General features: G+C 43.7%; 1 protein-coding gene across 1 annotated transcript in view; it reads left to right on the forward strand.

Annotated features, from left to right (window-relative positions):
* Positions 1-15,818, forward strand: part of CAMK1D (calcium/calmodulin dependent protein kinase ID) — a 95,829-nt gene that overhangs the window by 47,299 nt on the left and 32,712 nt on the right. The window contains exons 2-4 of the mRNA XM_035889174.1: positions 421-559; positions 4,914-5,040; positions 14,105-14,180. Coding sequence (XP_035745067.1) covers positions 421-559; positions 4,914-5,040; positions 14,105-14,180 — 342 coding nt within the window. The remainder of the gene's footprint in view (positions 1-420; positions 560-4,913; positions 5,041-14,104; positions 14,181-15,818) is intronic.

Here is a 15,818-nt window from a genome sequence, read left to right on the forward strand (position 1 = left end):
AGCAGGAAAGGCAGACCCAGTTCACCTATACAAAGTTCACTAGGATGGGACAGCATGGGAGCTGGTGTCTGCTTGCCCTGGCTTTTGCTGGGGTAGAGTTGTGGTTTCCCTCTGCAATTGCTAATGAGTCTTTGGCCACTCTCTGCTGTGTGATGGAATTTATTGTCCATTATACCATGACTGTTTCTGGTTTAGTTCTGTTACTTCTTTTCTTTGCCCCTTGCTACTCTTCTGGCCTCTGAGGCCAGTCCTTGGATTATGAAGAAATCAAACCCAAATGCTTGGGAAGACCCCGAGCTCCAGACAGACATGTGCTTGGACTGCCTGTGGCTAGCTCATGGCCTTGGCCATCCTTGAGCAAGGTAGAAGGGACATTACAAAGCATATCCTCACACTCCTGCATCCTGCCATGTTTTCCAGAGTGTCTGGGGGAGAGCTTTTTGACCGCATCGTCGAGAAAGGGTTCTACACTGAGAAGGATGCCAGCACCCTGATCCGGCAGGTCCTGGATGCTGTCTACTACCTGCACCGAATGGGCATCGTGCACAGGGACCTCAAGGTACGACCGCAGCGGGACTCAGTCCTCTGGGCAGTGTTAACGAAAGTTGCATAGTTATGTGAGTTTAACACGTGAAAATCCAGCCTCGCCTGGGACTGGCTGTTTCAATAAGGTTTTACCATAAGAGGGATGCTCTGAAGGCTCCATATCCTCCCATCGTAATTGGTTTTAATGAGGACTTTGCAATCAGTGCTGCTACAATGGGAGTTTTGCACATATCATGTGGAGGAAGAGTCATTCATTAAGGCCCAAAACATTACATTAAAGCAGGCAGCTCATCTCAGCTGGGATGTGTTAACTGCTATAAAATATCTTTCAGATTTGCTGTGCTGTATTTTTTTTTTATTTAATAATAATTAGTAGCAAAAAATAGGGTGGGAAAGTGGAGAATGATCTCCTATCGTGCTATTTGGACCAGTGTTTCTGGAGGCACTGTTAACAGCAAGGATTCTTCTAAGGAACATTTTGTGCCAATGTGATTTTTAGACAATTTTCCTTTCAGCTGTACTGTATTACCACATCAAAACCTCTCAGCTTTTCTGGCAAAAAAACCCCCAAAACATTATTTCAGTATTGTTTCCTTCCTGTATCTTAAACTGTCATTAAAATAAGCATGAAGGCTTGGATTTCATAACACACAGCTAAACCTCCCCATCTTTAGTACCTTAAATAATAAATTAGCAATTAGCAGAAGGCATTAGAAAAAAAGATACAAATGTCAAAAGAAAACTGTGGTTTCAGTTCCCAAATGAGTTAATTCTATCAACGTTTACTGCCAGAAATTAAGAATTCAGTGAATGAGATAACACTTCTTGGTTGTGTTTTGGAGGTATGCTCCGGTCAGAAGTTGCCTTGGAGGTTGACGCTGTGGCCTTGAATTGTCCCCATGTAAAGATAGTTGAATTTGGCTAGATAGGTCATATTATTTAAAGGTTTAATGAACAGAGTCAAGAGCCGCAAAGAAGAATTTTTTTCCTTTTTTTTTTACTTCTTAAATACATTTTTTATTTAATGTATTTTTAAATTAATTGCATTTTTAATACAGTCTAATACTAAACTTTACGTCTGCAATTTTTGGCAAGTACTCTTAGCAAAGATTGTAGCACTGGCAGCTTGACCACACTGGTTTGCCTTAAGGTGAGTGAAAAATGGTAGTAATGAGAGATACTATTTATTTGCTTTTTAACTCCTCCAAAATTAGTGCTGATCTGAAATGTTGCATGGAGTAAAATAATTATGCCAAGACGTGAGGCAGTGGGGCCAAAACAGAGCCCGTTAGGGGCATAACTGCCAGGACCGAGGCAGAGCAGCGCCCAAGATGGGCAGACATGGCCTCGTCTTGCAAAAACGTTAACACAGTCTTTTCCTTCTGCCACTCTGACTCCAGATGTGAATCTTTTTGCCTCATAGGGGTTGTTCCCCTGGGATTGTGAGCTTTTCCAGGCCTTACTGCTGCAAGGGCCTGTCCTCAGTCCTGGACACCTCTGCCAGAAGTGAGGACCCTATGATCTTTGCTTCAAAAAACAGAGTAGATTAATAGATAGTAGAAAATATTATTTTAAGTTATTGGTTTAGCACATTTTTAAGGCAAAACCTGGAATCCACTGAAGGAAAATATACACTGATGTCCGCAAATAATATTCCCTCAGTGTTGTGCAGTTTAGTCCTAACGGTCCCAAATAGCAGGTTTTCTGTAAGGAGGAACTGGTTACTCTTCCATCTTCTACAGTCTTCACGTGTTAGCCTCAGTTCCCGTTAATTTCCTGCTCTTGTGCTGAAGTACACAGAATTATTCCCGTATTTATTAGAGTTCCACCACATTTCAGTATGGAAACATTGTTTGGCATGATCAGCTTTCTCTCAAGTTCAATTTGTAGGGAATAACTTCAGGCTTCTTTCTGCAACCGGAGGTTTTGGAGGGAGGTCTGAGTCCTCTTAAGTCAATTGTACAAACTCTTAATATTCTCCATCTTTATAATTTAAAAGAAGGCTGTAGCTCTCACTTTAAAACAGATTAATCTTATTAAAAAGTTCCTATAATAAAATATGAGATCTGGTAATTCAGAAGTGGATTCATCTGCAAATTACTTTCAGAGTTTATGTAAGGACATGCTGAATTTAGATCAAACCAACCCTCTCCAGTGGTATTTTGGGGCAAAGACTAGCTCTTCTTTCTTTTTGTTTGCCAATCTCTGTCAGTACCATATAATGTTAAAACGACTCATAAAATATGGTACACGAGGAACACCTGCTGTGAATTTCTGTTAGCACAAACATACCATAACAGCAAAAATAGGCGTATAATAAGGCTTTTTATGATCTCAAAATATCAAGATAAGTGCAAGTTTCAAATTGTGATCCCCCAGAATGAAAATCTGGGAAAGAATCCACTCTGCAAAAATACAACCCTTGAAACATCTCTAACAATTATTTATTGTAATTATGTGTTATTCAGATACCAAAATACTACTTGCTGTAGTTGGCAAAAGCAGATCTGTGCTCCAAGTCTCTAATCTAAGTAACGCAACAGCAGATAACAAGAGATGGCAGCAGATGAAGTCCAGGGAAGTCCAGGATGTACAAAAGGCCTGAACGGTTCAAGCAGCTCTGCTTGGTACAGAGCCACCTCGTTAACGCTTTTTGAATTAACCATCTTGAAGAATCAGAGTTCTTTTAAACAGGTTCTAAACAAGTTTAAGTTTTAAATGGGTGGGTTTCTTGGCCTTACTAAATATGAGTAAGTGGGGGCCTGAGATGAGTTAGCAGAAATCATTGGGAAATAGTTGTCTTTCCCTTAATACCGGCTGTACCACCCCCTCAGCAGGTCAGAACTGCACTGTAAAAACAGGAATATCTCCAACCAAGGGCAGACCATATCATAAATCTGACTCACGCAGTGCCTAAAAACAGTGTCAGCATTATAATGGCCAGTTAAAGCACTGGATTTACAAGGTATTGTGAGAAAGCAACATAAATGGTACAACTTCATAATGATTTTTACGAAGGGAATGGTTTCCCTTTTTGCCTGAGTCCCAACTGGCTCACAGCTATGGATGCAGCTTGTAAATGGTCTCATGGCCATCATGTCCCATGGATAAAGCCATCACTACCTGGCTTCATGCTGAGGCTGAGCAGCTAGAAAGTGCTTTAACCTCCACTTGAAGCTGAATGGGAACCTCAGAGCAGGGTGGAGCCAAAGTCAATGCCCAGCGCTTCTTCATCCCCACTTTCCCCAGAGCAGGAGGTTACGGCCATGGAGGAGGGAAGACAGATGCTGGTCTTGCTGCAGTGCAACTGCTCCTCCTTACAAACCCAAGCTTGGATGCGTCCCAAGGAGTTTGATGATGTTGTGTGGCCTCCGCTGCTTCTCACCATTTGCTGGAGCACACAGAGGGGCCGATAGACAAAATGCGTTGCATGCAGGTGGGCGTTTGTACCAGCTTCTGGGCAAAACTCTACACCAGGGTTATGTTGAAACACTGGGTATCCATCACTTTTATAGATGTAGACCCCAAGGTCCAGGTGGTGCAAAGGCGCCCCGTTACCACCAGGCTGTCATAGTGCCAGCAGATGCTGGACCTTTTTGCGAGCCCAGGTACTAAGCAGGGGAAGAGCACCTAGCGAGAGCTTTGCTGTGCAGCAGTGGCACATTTAAAACATACGGATGTTGGACTATGCTGTAGCGGATGGAGTTTGGTTGGGCTCTCCAACCCACCTGATGTCAATGTAAGGTCACGGGACTTTGTGGAGTGACTCTTGGTTTCTCTCCGCGTAAACAAGTTGCTGTGCTTAGAGCTGTGGCATTTTTTCCTAATTTAGCTCTAGCTAAAACATCCTTGCTGCAACTCTGTTAACTGTAAAGGCATTTCCTGTCTCACAACAGTTTATTTCCAGTGGAGAAGATAGATACAAAAATTCTCTAATAAGTACTGTTTTCCTTTTTCTTCTTTTAAATGCTTTATAAAAAATTTTCATTACACTACCTGGATTTACCATATTTACCTGCCTTCAAATGAATCCTTCTGTTTTATCACTCTGAAGTGATGGCATGCTGGACATACATCACAAGTAAAGGACGAGCCTTAGTTGTTATTTGAGGTGCCAAAGGAGAAGTTCATTACCCCAGGAAAATTGCTCAAAGCTCAAGGTGTCAGCTTCTTCCATTAGTCACCATAGAGAACTCCGGAGAGGTTCTCCATATACGTTGTAGGAGCAAGTCTTTAGGATTTAGGGGAAGCAAACTATATTAGTGTATGATGTAGCTAAGGCTTGTGTTAAATGCAAGGCATCAGCCAACAGATGTTGTTACTGGACTTACATATTCAAAGCCCACTTTGCTTGTTCTCCTTTCTAGCCCGAGAACCTGCTTTACTACAGCCAGGATGAAGAGTCTAAAATCATGATCAGTGACTTTGGATTGTCAAAGATGGAGGGTAAAGGAGATGTGATGTCCACAGCCTGCGGGACTCCTGGCTATGTTGGTAAGAGGTTTGGTTATACCACCTGTCCGCTCTTCTCAGCCGCAATACAGACACATAGGAAAAGAGGAGAATACTTGACCTGAGATCTTACAGGTGTTTGTTAGAAACAGAGATTTCAGAAGTTGCTGGTGCTCTGCCTTGTGTGTTCCTCTCCCTCGGGTCTGCATCCTGCAATCCAGCTCGGGGTTTGTGGGATTCGCTTTCATGATTTTAAGCCTTTGCAAAATGAGTTTTCTCAAAGACGCTGCTTGTAACTAAATTAGGAGCACGTGAAGAATATCCTCAAATGCATTGATTCTGAAAGCACTTATAAAACCAAGAAGCTTTACCTACTGTAACATTATTTTAATCATAAAGGATAGCATTTGCTAGATTCCCCTGATAGAAGGCAGTAAAATGAAATAGCTGCATTTATTCAGACACGTTCAGTCATTCTCTGTTACACCAAGTTACTGACTCCTAGAAGTCAGTACACAAAATTTAGATTGTATTAGAAATTGTATCTCTTTAGATCCTTGGGCCTTCCTGGGTGGTATCAAATTGTTCCCTATCATTTATTCTTTGCTCTTTTGTCCATTCAGTAGTGATGGCACCAGGCTACTGAGTAGCAGGGTGTTTACCAGCATCCTTTTAAAAAAGTTAAAGTAACTGAATGTCAGAATTCTATGGCAGGTGATGGCAGGGTCTGTTTGAACAAACACTGTTTAAAAGCCTCACGTCATGCATGAGACAGACCCAGCAAGCCTGTGTCTCCTACGATACCTAGCTAGTCAGCTGAGATGGTAAAATTAATCTCTGGGGTATCCATGAAATCCATGAAACTGAAGTGACAGTGGCTTCCCCAGGGATAGATTTGTCTCACATCTTTCCAGTAGGAAAGACCTGATGTTTTCCAGCAGGCAGAGAGGCTCCTTTTGCTTTGCAGCTGCCACCTCGCCTGTTTTTGTAACTCTGGTGATACCCTGGTAAGAGAACTCAAACAGATGATGTGGTTGTGACACAGTAATCCAGATTTGTCCCAGGAACACCTTTTCCAGGCATTATCTTCCCACTGCACAGGCACACTCTCTCCTGATAACATCAGGAAAAAACCAGATTTCTTCAGTTCCCCATCGTGAAGGCATCAGCCCATCTTTTTTTTTATTTATTTTAAGGCAGATGAGTCAGGATGCACTCTACAGCCTGAATAGCTGACTTGTGTAATCACACCAGACTGGAAATCTTCCAAAGCACTAGCAGGAATTGAGCTGAGACAGCAATTTTCATAATTTTTGCTGTCAGCCTTTCTGTCCTTAATTAACATGTTTTATTTTGTTCTGAAATGGGCACTGACTAGAATAAGTCTGCGAGACGGAGGGAAGCTCAGATGATGTTTGCTGAAGTGCCGATGGAAATGAGGGAGTGCGGCTCCGGTTGGGCACGGAGTGGTCTCATACAGCCTCTCAGCATAGCCATTTACATCAGAAAACTTGCTATTTTGGAGAGGAAGCTCTCAGAGCATGTGACAGGAATTGTAGTGCTTTGAGAGATGTTTGAGAGCTCTCATTACTCGTGGTCTGGGCCCTGATAACTACACAAGTGCCTCCAGGCCCCTTGTTACCTTACTGAATGCAGGATTTACTCATCATGGTTCAAGAGGTCACAGCCACTTATTTCTGAAGTGCTGACAGGAGTTTTTCCCCTCTCTGCACAAAGAAAAACCTCTTTAAATATTTGGGGTTTGGTTTTTTTTGCACAGGAGACTGCTCCTCTTTAGTGCTGCTTTTTTTTTTTTTTAATATAATTGGTTGCCCAGACAACATTTTCCAAGCACAGAAAATGTTTATTGTCAGTCACTGTGGTGATGCCCACAAACAGGCCTTCAGGAGTGTTCTACCTGGTGCCATGGCTTCTGCATACATGGTCTGCAATTTGTCCACATCCAAAAGCTTTCATGTCTTCCAGCGCCCTTCCAATTAGCAGCACCCACCTAATGCCCTCAAATAAATGCAGGAGTCCTTCCTCCTAATGGCACAACATGGTCACGTTGTCTTCATCTGGTCTGAGGCAGACACAGGCCACAGTGCTGGCCCATGAAGTGTCCTCTCTGATAACTCTTTCTGGGTTTTTTTTCCATCGATTTTACCTAGTATTGAAGTAACACTCAGAGATCCATCACTTACAACACAACTCTTGGCGCTTTTCTTTAACGATAAGTAGAACAGTAGATATTATAAGGAATGAGTTATTTTTGTCAGTTTAACCACTTTGCTTTTTAATTCTTGGAAAAAAAGTTAGGCACCTATCACATGCCAAACGAACCAGGGCTCAGTAGAAGAAGAAGTCATTACCGTCTGCTACAATTTATACTTCTTTACCTCCAGAAATGGATCCAGTTGGATCCTGCTGCGCAAAGCGCTGGACAAGCTTCTGACTCGGTAGCAGAGCTGATCTGAACTCAGGTCTGCTGCTCTTTGCAAGCATTTTCAAGTGTGGAAGGGCCTCTGTCATTTCTATCTAATTTCCCCGATTAGGATATTTCAACTCCCTGTGTTTCAATTTTTTAGCTCAATTTTTCAGCTCAATTTTTCTTAGTTTCAGTCCCAAAGAACAGTGGTACCCGAGACACTAAATCCTGTTTATGTGGTTTCAAAATTAATCAAATAAGTGAGAGTGTAATTATAATTAATCTCATTAATAAATATCAGTGTTCTTTCTGAAAATCAAAGTATCACTTATCAAATTAGAGTATATCTAAAATGTGCATAACCAGTAGTGCATTAGCATATATGATTTTAAGGCTCTGCCTTACAGATTAAATTACTGTCAACAGTTCAGAAGATCTCATTCTTTCTGGAGTCTTGTCAGAGATTTTGGTCCTGTGGTGAAAAGATGACAGGGTCATTTAACCCAATTAGACAGGATCATTTAAACCAATTAGACTTAGTTGAGGCACTTTTGTTAAGATGCAAATCTAAATGTTTACTTACTGAAGAGGGGATCTGATAATGCAACCTCTTCTAATGAAAAGATCTTTGGTTTTCTTATCCCCTTAGGACGCTTATCTCTCTCCATTTCTTATGGAAGGAGTCTAGGTGATGAGGTGGGGCTAGACACCCAACTTGTAGATAGCACCTGAATTGGGTAAGATGAGGCAGCTGGTGTGGCTCATTTCATTGCAAATTAGGTGTGTGGACTGGCTTGCATGGATCCCACTCCATCTTCTAGAATGGAGAAGTGGTGTTTTCAAAATCCTGAGTGATCTGTGTGATTATGGGCAAGATCTGTGTAAGCCGTTAGCAATCTGTCATGGGCTGCTCGGCTTGAGACCCTAAGAACTTGATTTTGATGAAGGAGGTGTTCAAAACTGCCTGAAAATGAGTCAGTCTTGAGGTGTGTCAAGTTGGGCACTCACCAGGAGGTGACTCCAGTCACTCAGCAAATTCCTTTAAAGAGATTTAGACTGGGAATTAGGTCTCACTGACTGAATTTCCATTAGTGTTGGTCTCTCAAAAGCTTTGGTTACTTCTACAGATGGGACTTAGACTAGCGAGATGCTTATGAGCATTGAAAAGTTTGGAAAAAATGTTAGAAAGCCTGTCTCAGGCAATCTGATCTCCTTTTGCAGAAATGCTGAATTATGAACTGTGTTTGTGGCTGGCTAGTATCTCAATCCTACTGAGATTTAAAATTCTTTCTCTGAGGTCCCAACCCAACTGGACCCTGGATGCATGTTTGGTACCTCCACACCTTGCCACTACTCATTGTTTTTATTCTCTGTAGTGCTTTTATGAAAGGTCATTTCACACCTTTCAGCTCTGCCAGAAATCCAGTAGCAATTTCAGATCATATCAAAGCCATGTGTTTCTCTTAGCCCTGCACAAGACCAAAGCATTTAAGTAAGCAATAGATTTCCATGTTGAATTTTGACTTATTTGGTATTCTTTGAGTCAAAGGCTTGAAAATATTCAGTAAGCCTTTGGAATATCCTTATTAGCAAAAAGCAACCTCAGGAGTTGTTTAGGCAGTAATATGAGTAATAAAGTAAAATAAAGCATGGGAACTGCTCTCACCAGGGTTTGCTCAGGCGCAAGCTCGTGACAATGCGATCGCTCAGCTCCATTGCTGTATCCTGAAATGGGGTTTGCTTGCGTGTGGTCGTAGCTGCATTATCTTCCATGACAGCAATCTAAATCTGACTGAGTAGCATGAAATAGGGACAACAGGAGCACAGGAAGCCAGCAACGCTGCACTGAAACCTTGCTGTCCTTCAGAAACAGCCCCAAACTGTCAACTCTCGGCCAACCAGAACAAGATGAACATTGGAGGACTGTGTGAAAGCAGGAAAGAAGTTGTTCTAATCCCAGGAGTCAGTGGAAGAGGGACTCTGGTCTTGTGGTGAAGCTGCTTCATATGCCTCTTAGCCTGTTTGCACCATGAGGAAGATGCTTTGTATGGTGGCAGGGGAGCTCACACTGCTCTTGCACTGTCTTTGGCTTCAGGAGAGGGGCTGGGTTGGCCCTTCATGCATCCAACCATCTTCTCAATAGTGCAGGGCTGTTCCTCTCTGTCCATCTTCTTGAGGTGGTACCTTCGAGTCCTAAGCAATGGTGCTGGGACCATCTATCTTTGGTTTTCCTTACGAACTCTGCCCCTTGCTCACCTTTCCTCTCAGCTTTCATGGCCGTTGTGTACCCATGCAGCCCTTTCACATTTCCCCCTCTTTACTCGCAGGACCTGCCTATGTGATGGAAACTGGCACTAAAATAGTTACCAGATGAACTGGCTTGCACTAGGCCAATTTGCTGGGCCAGTTGAGCTGTGTCACTGCCCAGTATAAGCAGGTCCCTGGTTACTTTAATCCTATTTAGATCTTTTTATTCCTCCTACATTTACAGCAGCCTGCTGATTTGTCACTCCTATGGGGATCTTCAAAACCATCACCCTTGGTTCAAATGCCTCGTTCCTTCTGGCATGCAGCTTGTGGGAACCCGTATAAACCACAGACAATAGCATTCGACTGAGTGCTTGTGAGACAGCAAAATCTGCTGGGAGTAGCACCGTCATGGGAATGAAGGAGAATTGCTTTTAAGTATAAGGCTGGTATGAAGAACAGGCACCCTCATGACTTGTACAGTTTGTTCAACAGACTTAAAGCATCAGAGCAATCCCCATCACTTGAGCTCTTTGCAAGACCATGGGTTGCTGGTTTTGCCATCCAGCAGCTGCATTTTTAGGGAGTGTATTGGCATAGCTGTGCTCACGGGGGGTAGTAGCACAGCGCTCTCAAAGGTTTCCAAATTCTCTTCTGTACCTTTTCTTAAAACCTCCATTTGAAACAAGATTTGTAATTTTTTATCTTATTAAAAATAAAACATTACTAAACAAAAAACCCCACCCTAACTGTGAAACAGCAGATCATCTGGGGCTTCGAAGTGGAGTGCCCTGGGAAGCACGTCTTCAGGCACCTGCAGGTGGGATGAGGCCCTGGGACCACTACCCAACATTTTACCTGCCAGATGTCGCTGGTAGCAATGCTGATTTGGCCTGAAATACAATTCCTGGATGTGCAGCACCCTCTTAAGGGTGGATGTCATGAGGATGGAGCCAGACTCTGCAGTGGTGTCCAGCGACAGGACAAGGGGCAATGGGCACAAACTGAAGCAGAAGAGGTTTCAGTTGGATATGAGGAAAAACTTCTTTACTCTGAGGGTGACGGAGCACTGGAACAGGCTGCCCAGGGGGGTTGTGGTGTCTCCTTCTCTGGAGATATTCAAAGCCCGCCTGGACGATGTCCTGTGCAACCTGCTGTGGGTGACCCTGCTTTAGCAGGGGGGTTGGACTGAATGATCTCCCGAGGTCCCTTCCAACCCCTGCCATTCTGTGATTCTGTGTGATTCGTTGATTTCCCCGTCTCTGGATGACTGCTGCATAGCAATTCAGCCCACAGTGATTCCCTGGGGAGTTGCGATATTGGAAGCTCAGCTGGCGTTTCCCCGGTGCCAGAAACGGGAGCTTTGATGTTCTCCTTATTGCTGTTTTGCCTCATCGGTTGTCTATGTTAATCCTTCAATGCTGTCAGCTCTTGGATTTTTTTCATTGTGTCTCCTGCTTTTGCCTCTTGGCACTGATCTACCATCACTTCTGAGAGCTCCTCTGACTTGTTTTTCAGCTCATTAAATGTTTCCATCTTTTTCATGTACCAGAGACAGGTGATGCTTAGCTATGTTCTTCTGCTCCTGTTGCACGTCTATTCTTTGGAACAAAAACCAAAAGAGGACATTTGGCTTTAAAATAATTACTTAAACCTCCTGCCTTTCTTTGTTAAAGTTTACCAAAGGGGAGCCTCACATTTGCTTTGGGCTTGATTCTGCGGTCTTCTTACCTGCTTCACAGCCACCATCCACAGCAGCAACTGCCTGTTATCAGTGCTTCTCACTCCTTTAAAACAGAGAGAAATGCCCCAGCATGGCTTTGATGTTTTAACAGGGAGAATCTTCCTATAATTCACATCCCCTTGTCTCAGATTTGTTTTCTGTTATGTTAATGTGGCATATCTGTATAATGTCAGGAGCTCGCTAGGATCCGTGGTGCTCAGGAGTAATTTGCATAATATTTTCTTTGGGGGATATAAGATGTATAATGTTTACCAGTCTTGCAAACAGGAGCAGACAGTCAAAGGTAGAAGGGATATGTGAATAAAATATTGAGAATTTGCAAGGACTGGAGTGTTGGAAGACATCTAGTCACCTAAGGACAGGGGAAAATGAGCTCTCTTCTTCAGCATATTTTGCCACAAGATCTAGTCACAAGGGATGGGACAAAAAGGAAACGGAGTCTCACAAACCCTATTTGGTGCACATTTTTAAAAAAAGATTCTTTTTAGAGGAAAACGTGGAAGCAAGTTTTGATGAATCAGGAAAGAAAGAGTCGGGTTAAGGGACACAAGGGTTGTCTGGGAAGGTTGTCTTGAGCAGCTTTGAGGTACAACTGGTTTATACAAGAAAAATGTAAATTTGCCAGACTCTGCAGACTCGCCAGATGATCTGGGAGGCAGTGGCAGGCCAAATAGGCTGGCTCTTGAGTGCTTTATTCTTTTAACCCAAGTTCTTCTTCAAATTCATCCCTGCCAGACTGTCTAGCACCAACCTGACACACAGACCCCGACCCAGCCATTGGGAAAGGAGTTACTTTTTGGGCACCAGCTGAAGATGCCTTTTATATTTGCACAGCTCTGCCTCCTGTTTTAATAAGAACATTTTAAGCTTTATCTTCATAGATGACAGCAGTGTGTCCATGTCCTGGAAGGAGTCAGGGGCTTCTTGGGAATTGGGGTGCAGGTTTCTGCCAAGCATCTGGGGCCAAGTTAGGAGCTGTTCATGCTAGGTACAATGGAAAGAAACCTCATTTGGCACATAGAGGATAGGTGTTGGAGCACTCACACATTACAACAGTGTATTAGGAAAAAACAATATACAAACAGAACCATCATTTTAATTCCTTATACATGCAGTGGTCCCAGTATGCTGGATGACTTGAAGATTGGGGTAATATTTACCCTGTGCTGCAGATGAGGGCATATCCCAATCTTCAAGACTATTCATAATCTGGCTGCCAGCTATATTTTTACCCACATTTCCCTGGATTTTCTTCCTTCCTCTCCCTCGTGTGACTTGACCCTTTCCATCATTCTGCTGCTTGTGGAAATGCAAGCTGGATGCCCTCATCTGCCTCATGCACCGTCTTCCCTTCAATCCCTTCTATAAACTCTCATGCCCAAGCACCAGAAAGTCTTTTCTGTTTCTCATTATTGCTTCCTGTTCCCTTCCTTGCTGGCAGTTTTGACCTTAGTTTTGTTGACTTGTCTAGCTTAAGAAGATAACTCTCTGAAGAGTCCTTACCAGTACACCAAAGCATATGTAGCAACTAAACGTGAGGCTCAAGTTTCAATACATTTATGTGTTTCACAAATTTTTCGCGATTCTTCAAGTAACTAACTGATGTTGGTAAGACTCCTGGCAGAGGAAGGTGTAAGCCCAAAGAAATATTTTTGCTGGAACTTGCCCCTTCATGATTCTTTTGCAGCATTTGAACTCCAAAGTACTTTTTAACTCCGAAGTACATTTTAAAACCCAGTGTGGCAAGTCTGCTTTAGGAATGCCACATGCAGTGTGTGGCATTATTGCATTATTGTGGACATTTTGCTTTGAAAAAAGCAAAAGCTTCTTTACACAAAAAAAAAGATTACAGTCACAGGGTTTTAAAATTTAGGTTTAAGCATTTGCACTGAAAGGTCCCAACAGGGAAAACATAATACTCCAGGCTCACAAACAAAAAATGCACCTTTTTAACTCTCACTGGTGTAAGGAAGGAAAGCAGATGTGCAAAGAGTTTCAATAAGTGCCCAGGCTCTCACTTTGAGCAAAATTCAGATTATGGTGGCTGAAAGCTATAGAGGCAGAAGGCTCAGTTCCTTTGTGCATGTGTCCAGTTCCTGCTGTTTTTCATTTCTCCCTCTGAGGTGTTTGTGTTCCCAGAGGCAGAAGGACAAATGACTCCCTCTGACCCCCCCATCCAGCAGGCTTTGGAAGGCAGCTGTTGGGAGCTATGGTGACAGCTCTGCTTCCTCTCCTGCAGACGTAACTTATCTCCTCCCTGACACGCTGCACTTTCCGAGTTGCCTCTTGAAATCTCTAGTTTGGCGGCGCGATGCGGTGGAGCTGCGAGGCTGTCAGGGTGAATGTCTGTCTCAGGACCAGTGCAAAGCTTGGCCACGTTTTCCTCCAAGTCTCCTAAAGTTCCTCTGACAGAGAGGTGATGGCTTTCTGCCTCTCACACATTTTTCTGTGCTTGGTTTTGTTTTCTGTGCATGGAGTCAGAAAACAGGGAATTCACTCCACTTTAGGAGTCATCCTTCTTTGTCAGAATATGAGCTTCAGGAACATCAGGATATTTGCAAATGTGAGGGCTGTATGCAGAGGGCAACACAGGGTCTCAGGGAGCTTCAAGTTTCAGGGTCCTACCTCTTGGCCACATTCAAATGTTTGGTCTTGTAATGTGCGCTTGTTTGGCTTTTTGTTTTCAGCTCCTGAAGTGCTGGCCCAGAAACCCTACAGCAAAGCCGTGGACTGCTGGTCTATTGGGGTCATCGCATACATCCTGTGAGTATCTGTTGGGTTTTCAATCAGAGTTGGGACCTGCAACACACTCCCCCACCTGTAGTTACCCACTTCATCTGGTCCAAGAAAGTTCATCTCTGACACTTGTGACCCAGGATAACATGAACCGTGACACCTCCCAGTTACATAAAGGCTGAAATTTGGGCAGAAGTTGCAGGAAATGAACCAGGACCCTTCAAAAGCAAAAATCCTTGCTCCCACCTGGACTACACTGTGTGCACTGGTAGGAGCTTGCACAGGTTGTGACGTTAGTGAAGCTACTCATTCCCCTGCTCAGGTTGGCTTTGATGAGAAACAAATTTAGCCATGTCCACAGAGCACAGCATCATGCCCACGGGTGTATCCTGAAGGGCCACCTCTCTCAAGGCATCACCTCTCTCAAGGCATCACCATAATGGCTTCTTGTTCCCTGGGGAGGGCACAGAGGGAGATAAGGGGGAAAGAGCTTTTCATGTACTGCAGTGAATTATTCTCATCAAAATATAATACAAAGTATTGACATTTTTACTGAAAATAAGGGATTGTTTTCCTTAACACATCCAACCATCAGGTCCCATAGGAGAGGGTGAGCTGATTTGTGCCCTGTCAGTTTTGTCACTCTTCTATAAAGCCATTAAGCCTTTGCATTCTTGGCAGAGATTTGCTCCTCTAATGGGGCTAATTGCTGCTCAAGGGAGTGGGGATTGGTTGCTTGAGAAATCTACAGGACCAAGACTTTTGTGCATACTCCAGAGTGGTGGATAGGTCTCAGAACTCGTATGTTTATGGAGATTTAGTGCCTGTCCTCATTCAGTACCTGCCACCCTTCTTCAGAAAGGCTTAATAGCATAATTTAGGTTAGAGGGAACCTCAGGAAGCCCTGTCCTTGAGGTCAGACTAGGTTGCCTAGGGCTTTATCCAGTTGGGTCTTGAAATCCTCCAAAAACAAGAGACTGCACAAGGTCTGCAGGCAACCTGTTCCACTGCTTGTCTGTCCTCATGGGGAAATGGTTTTTCCTTATATCTTGTCTCCGTGACTTGTCTCCATGAAAGGGGCAGCCAGTACTCTAGATGTGGGTGCATCCTCAGTGCTTGAGCCATGGAAATAGATAATCCAACTCCTGTCCCAGCGACACCGCTTGGAAGGACTGGAGAGGTGTCCTAGCCACTGTGGTCACAGGGATGCCCTGGTGCCAGAGGTCATTAGTGCCGTCCAGAGAAGGGTGTCCATAACATTTCTGAGCACCATCATCTGAATCCAGCTCTGTCTGCATGAGCATATGAGATCATTGCTAATATTTGGATTGAAAAGGAAATGCAGAACTTCTTGTCTGTGAACCTGTAGGATGACTCCCTCTAGCTTAGGAGCCTGCCTTGATGGGGTGGTCTGGGCTTAGGGCTCTGGTCCGTGAGTCCATGCATGTCATCCAAAGAACAATTGCATAGGTTGCATCTTCACAGCCTAGCAGACTTTGAAGCAGGACCTATTCATGTGGGTCTTCAAGACAAGGTCAGGCTTTTGCTATGGGCTGACCCAGGGTGACCACGCAGAGCACAGCATGCCTGTTCCTTTTGTGCAAGAGAGCACAGAGCTGCTGTGTAGCTGTTGACTGCTGCAGAAACAAACGTCTTTTCATGCCA

Source organism: Egretta garzetta, unplaced genomic scaffold (genome assembly GCF_000687185.1).
Source record: "Egretta garzetta isolate BGI_Z169 unplaced genomic scaffold, ASM68718v1 scaffold291, whole genome shotgun sequence".
NCBI classification, from domain to species: Eukaryota; Metazoa; Chordata; class Aves; order Pelecaniformes; family Ardeidae; genus Egretta; species Egretta garzetta.